At 40.9% G+C, this 6,000-nt stretch overlaps 1 protein-coding gene across 1 annotated transcript; it reads right to left on the bottom strand.

Annotated features, from left to right (window-relative positions):
* Nucleotides 1-482: 482 nt before the first annotated feature.
* On the bottom strand, nucleotides 483-3,113 carry Otor (otoraplin). The gene is made up of 4 exons (XM_052181501.1): nucleotides 2,999-3,113; nucleotides 2,551-2,690; nucleotides 1,588-1,695; nucleotides 483-506 (listed from the first exon to the last, which is right to left on the bottom strand). The coding sequence occupies exons 1-4, from the start codon at nucleotides 3,111-3,113 to the stop codon at nucleotides 483-485; spliced, it is 387 nt and encodes a 128-aa protein (XP_052037461.1).
* Between the last annotated feature and the right edge of the window lie 2,887 nt (nucleotides 3,114-6,000).

The following is a 6,000-nucleotide window of genomic DNA, read 5'->3' as shown; positions in this document are numbered from 1 at the left end:
ATCCAAGGGTATCAAATATAAAAAGTAACAATGCTAAACTATCGATCGTGACAAATACAGTATTGAGACTTGAAATGACCAGAGTGACAAATAACAGAAAACACATCCAAAAGTCAGGCTTCTAACTCAGCAAGCTTATGTCCATGGAGTCAGAGCAGTGGAGAATGAACATTTAGGAATAACTACAAATAAAACACCGTGTATATGCATCACTGAGTAAATGAAGCTTCTCCTCACTGAAATATACGTTCTGGGTTATAAATGGCCTATATGACTCACACAGAACATAGTCACAGTCTGTGGAAAGACCAGGGCAAGAGAAAACAAGACTGAGTTGACAGTTTCCATATATTAGCACCCTCTAGATCCAACCTCCTGGCACCAAATAAAGCCAGAAAGGTACAGATATACCGTTTTGGTTATTTCCACTTCTCTTCTTCATCATTGCTGTTTCTGCTATATCTGCAGTTTTAATTAATTTCTTATTCACAGAAGAAGTCAATATCCTGAAAAGGAGGGGGAAAAGGGTCAAACTTTCAGGCCGGTTCCAAAAAAATCAGGTGTAGATTTTTAATTTTAAATTAAGATTTAATTTTGGATTTGGGATAAGTCGATGTTGAAAAACCTAAGGATCTGAAATAATTATCACTTTAAGTCAAATACTGTTTAAGGTTTTTCACAGACAGAGTACAATGCCATGCGGCGATGACAGGCAAGCCATGGCTGTTGAGCTGAGCTGTGTTTGAAGCACTGCAGTCAGCTTGGGAGACTTGCTTCAAAATGACCATCTTGCAAAGGAGCTCAGCAAGGATCTTTTGTTTCTGCCACAGTTTGCAGGGCCCCAGGGCAGTGGGAAGAACTCCATTTTATTTCATACAGAAGCCACACAGAAAGGACTCAAAGAAAATTCTGGATTTTCTAGAATATTTCCATTGTCTCAAAAACAGGTGGTGATTTTTTTCTTCAATCTACATTTAATAAATAAATCTACCTCTCATAAGACCATCAGGAAGAACAGCTTAGTAATTTTTTTTTAGTTCCTTTCTCTATGACACGAATGCCTTCCATTAAAATAGAAGGAGTGTTGTGTTGTATACTTGAGACATGGCATGCTGAGAGTCGAGTCTCCATTGCCCCCCTCCACACACATACACATGCACATGCACATGCACATGCACACACACACACACACACACACACAGTGGGAGGAGAGTTAAGTATATGAGGTGGCAGGTATGAATTGTCAACCAGCCTGTTGGGATGATCATTTTATAGTATACATCAAAAGTTCAAGTTGAATATCTTCAACATATAATTTTACTGGTTACTTATATTTCTGATAAAGATAAAATAGTTTTCAAAAGTTGAAACATTAAAAAATAAACATAGAGTGACTATAGTGTATGAAGAAAGTGTGCCAACTTCACAAGGCTGATAGTCAATATGCCCATTCTCCATGTCGCCAACTCATAAAAGTCACTCTTGGCCCCTGCTTTGTGCAGCACATACTGTAAATTGAAGGATACATTCTCCTATTTTAGAATAAGTCTACATTACCCCCAAATCTGTCACCTCTGAGATGCTTACCGTGGTTGGGATCTCCTTGGTGGCCTCCTTGTACACTCGTTGCTCTTTAACCAAGTTGCTGGGGAAATAGCCCACAATTCCCATCTCATCCTGGTGGTCACCATAAACCTGTGTGCCCAAAGCAGCAACAGTCAGGGAAAAGCTGATGTCAGGGCTTTTGAGAAACTCCTCTCCTTGTAATAAAAATTACATGAGCCAGAGCTCCCTTTAGCTGCACATTCCAGGGAATTCAGAGCAAATATGAAATTCACTGGCAGCATCAGGAATTGTGAGTCTCACTACCTTAACGTTTCTTCTCTTTCTGTACTCTCATATGTTGCCTAAAGTCATCTGGACTCTATAGGAAATTAAGGTCAGTAAAAAATTTAAAGCAAATAGACTCCTATTTTACAGTATGTATACTTCTCACTTTTTAGCAATTCAAAGTGGCATATAGTAAGTACATCCTGACTGACTCCTTCATCAGTTTTGGATGTATCTCTGGGATGACATCAACTGTGCTTCATCCCTCCCTGGGCTCTGCTTTGGGCTGCGGTACATTTTAACTCAAGCAAGCAGCTCCTGCAAAATCAAAGAGGGCTCTAACTTTTCCTAAAGGAATTTTCTCCTTTAGACTGACCAGTCATGTACAATCCTTGGCAAATCCTCTTAGACTTTTTTTGAAGGAGACTTAACTTCTATGAAATGTGGAAGCTTCAGCATGCATAGTTCTCCCCCCACCCCCATCAAAACATCATTTTGGATTACCCTCAGTTTTGTTGTGAAATCACCCCTTTTTAAAAATATAATAGCAGAAAATGAATCTGAATTTTTGTGTTTCCACTTATGGCTTCTACATTGTCTTTACAGCTACTGTTACACATTAAATGGACTGAAGATAGGAAAGACAGGAAAAATTAAGAGCAATTCAATTAAGTACACACACACACACACACACACACATTAAAAACAATCTCATCTTACACTGCCAGCCCAAAACTCTCCAGCTCCATTTTCTGTTACCAGTTTGGAATAAACATAGATCTGTTGTCCTTTCTTGACATTGATGAACCTACAGTCTGGGGCATTGTAATCTTCCTGCGCTCTTGCCAGAGAAATAGTATCTGGAAGAGAAAAAAAGTGAAGTGACCAGATGTCCTACGTGTAAAAAGGCAAAGGCAAAGTATTTAAGAGAGGGAGGAAAGGAGAGCACAGCTGGGTTTCAAACAGAGGGGGGAGGGGCAGGGAAACCTTAGGCAAGTGAATTCTCTGCAGTTAAACAGACCCCAAACACAGACCTTGAGACACAGTGCTGCGAGCAGTACAAGCACATTTAGGATTCACTACAAATTACAATCTGGCTGTTTGCCAGACTGATTTCCCATTATATGATAGAAAGACATAGAGAAGCAAACCGTTAACAGCGCCTTACAGACACATTCCTCATCTGCACACAACTTCTTAGAAGAAAGTTTGTCCATAAATATACCATGCCCGGCACATAGAACCACAAGGCCCCCAAGCAAAAGAATCAATATTCTTGCCATCTTCCTTCTTGCTGTTTTGACTAGCATTCTTTGCCCGATTCAGTGGTTCTTTTATTTGAAAGCCAACTCTCTGGGTAAATACCCAGCCAATAGGAAGGGGCCACCCCCCCACCCCTCCATCTCCTCCCCTGTAATTTCATAATGTGTGCTCCTGGATTCCAGAGGCTTTTCAGCATCTCATTTTCCAGAAAAAGTCAAACTCCTTGTGTCTGTGTTCCATACAAATGCTGTGCCGTGCTTAAAGCTGTATCTACCATGGCTTGGTGTCCACCAGCAGTGCACTGTTGAGAGGTCTGTGAGACTATCAGCCATTGTTTATTTTTCTTTTTTGTCCTCCTATTCTTTCAGTTTATGAGCAAATGTGTATTGATTGTAGGAATCTGTTCAAGATGTAAAATGGAGGCTGGGGAGGCAGGTCAATGGATACAGCACTTGTTATGCAAGTGTGAAGAATAGAACCCCAGAGCCCACACAAGAACTAGAAGGCGTTGTGGCAGAGACAGACACAAGATAGCCTGGAGGCAAGCTTGCTAACTAGAGGAACTGGAACCAGAAAGCTCTGGGTACAGCAAGAACCTCAACAAATACAAATGAAGAGAAACTGAGGAAGACACCCAAAGTCAACATCAGGCCTTCTCAGGAACACAAATGCATGCATCCACACACATGTAAACGCAGACACACACAGTGCTGCACACATACACATTTTAAAAAGTCAAAATGTCTTGAGTACAAAATTTATTTTAGTAAGTCTAATAAAATTCTAGATTTACATAATATATGCAAATATATTTACATAATAGTTTGTGTTGTTTGTATATGTAAATATGTATTTACATAATATAAAAAACTCTTACACAAATATTTCTTAGAAGTTATGTTTGGCCTGAGCCACTGTGGATTATATATTAGTTAATATCACAACCAAAACCAATGTGGAAGCAAGAAATAGGTGTGTAGGGGGGAGGGAATGAAGGCAAATCTTTCTTTATTCCAGTGTTCTTTAGCTTACAACACATGCCTGAAACAACTGATTTATAAAGAAAAAGTTTGTTTGTGTGGGTTTACAGGTCTGGAAGTTCCAGTTCGTGATCACTGCTCCCATTGGTCTGGCTCTGTGGCATATCCTGGGGGAGCCAGTGGCAGAGAACACCACATAGGTCTGGGAAACTGAAGATATGGAAAGGAGAGCCAGTGGGACCCTGCAATCCCCATTACGGCATCCCCAGTGACACATGTACCTGTCAGTAGGCCTCACCCCTCATGAGTTCTACCTCTTCCCAATTGCACCAGTCTGGGGAGCCCATGTTTCAACATGAAGGTGGTATTTTAGAGACATTCGAGATCAAAAATGTAGCAACGTCCTCTAAGGATCATGTACTTAATCTACAAATTGATTGATCCTAGAGAAGAGGGTGAAACTTGAGGTTTGTTCTGTGGTGGTTTTGATGAAAATGTCTTCATGCTACCATGCTTTCAACAATGGCAACAATGAACTAAATCTATGAGCTGTAAGCCAGCCCCAATTAAATCTTTTCCTTTATAATAATCATGGTGCGTTTTCACAGCAATAAAACCCTTAGCAAGACAGTTAGTTTGTCCCACTTTCCTGCTCTTGAGTGTCTCTTCATAGGAGGAGATACTGTAGGGAAATCGGTCAGTGAAAAATCACCCTGCCCCTGGCCTGCCTCTCAACCTGGAGCTTGGAAATCCTCACCCCCATGACGGTTAATGTCCAAGCAGTACTTAACGACCGCACTGTACTTTTCCACTAGCACACTGTGCATGCTTTAAAGCCTCTATAGGTACCATCCTCACTGTTCTCGCCCAGAGACAGCTGCCACTCTGTTTCTCCCCAATAAATCTCTTGTATGAAGCTTGTTGTGTGCTATAACTCTGTGGTAGTCCTTGGCTCCCAATTGCTAAAATATCCTTGTGCTGTAAAACCCTTCCAGGAACATTTTAGAAGTCAGCAATACATAGTTCCATCTGTTTAGTAAAGATTTGCTGTGTGCATAAACTGTGTGCCAAGTTTTGCTTAGGCATGTGGAATCTAGTATTGAATAAAAAACAGCCTGTCCAAACACTTTATCATTTACCAGGAGAGACAGACAGTACGTAGCTGCTTTTTATAGGGTGCCTGAGACAGGCATCTCTCTGGTCAGGTGAAATAGTTTAGTACAATAAAGCCTTCTTACTTGGTATAGATATATGTACCATGTGTGTAATAATAGTTATACTGTGTTGTTTGTGTAAGTATAAGGTTTTTAGGGCATGTGCAAGTTGTTTTAAGGGGAGTATCCTGTATACAGTTGGACTGATTTGCAAGGCTCTTTTATACAGTATTTTTATTAGAGATGATAGAAAGCCCACAATGGCCAATGTGTCTTTTCCTGACCACCCTGTTCACAGGTCACCCAGAGGGACTATGATCCACTGCTACTGCCTCTCATCAGCGTCAGATTAAAAATGGAGTTTTCAGTCATCTTTCCATGCTTCACATCAAGGAGAGTGTGAAATGGGACCCACCTAGTAAAGTGGAATGGCGGGGTGGGTTTTGTTTTGTTTTTCTGCCTTTAATCTAAAGGCCTAAAAGCATCTGTAGGAAAACACAAACATTAACCCTTAGTTCTGACTGGATAGACTGTTACAGTCCCAGACCAGCAGTCAACATGGGACTTAAAAGACAATCGCCACTTTAGAGCTGCTTCAGGAGTCAGGGTAAGCTTGAGACTGCCACACTGTGCACAGGCACCCACAGCAGAGAGAAAGGTAAATCACCCAAGCTATTGCAACTAGCAGATAGCTAAGGCTAATGTAGCATTTCAGTTGGTCTTGTGAAGATGAAGATGCCAAACCATTCTAGGCACTATAACCTGGGAAGGCA

The sequence above is a fragment of the Apodemus sylvaticus genome, chromosome 5 (assembly GCF_947179515.1).
Source record: "Apodemus sylvaticus chromosome 5, mApoSyl1.1, whole genome shotgun sequence".
Lineage (NCBI taxonomy): Eukaryota > Metazoa > Chordata > Mammalia > Rodentia > Muridae > Apodemus > Apodemus sylvaticus.
This window is presented reverse-complemented; position numbering and strand designations above follow the sequence as displayed.

What these genes read in the sequence shown, in the direction of transcription:
- Otor (XM_052181501.1), bottom strand. Translation starts at nt 3,113, where the DNA reads ATGGCAAGAATATTGATTCTTTTGCTTGGGGGCCTTGTGGTTCTATGT. An exon ending in TGCAGATGAGGAATGTGTCT is followed by an intron (nt 2,691 to 2,998) that starts GTAAGGCGCTGT and finishes TTTCTCTTCCAG; the next exon opens with ATACTATTTCTCTGGCAAGA. An exon ending in CCAAGGAGATCCCAACCACG is followed by an intron (nt 507 to 1,587) that starts GTAAGCATCTCA and finishes CCTCCTTTTCAG; the next exon opens with GATATTGACTTCTTCTGTGA.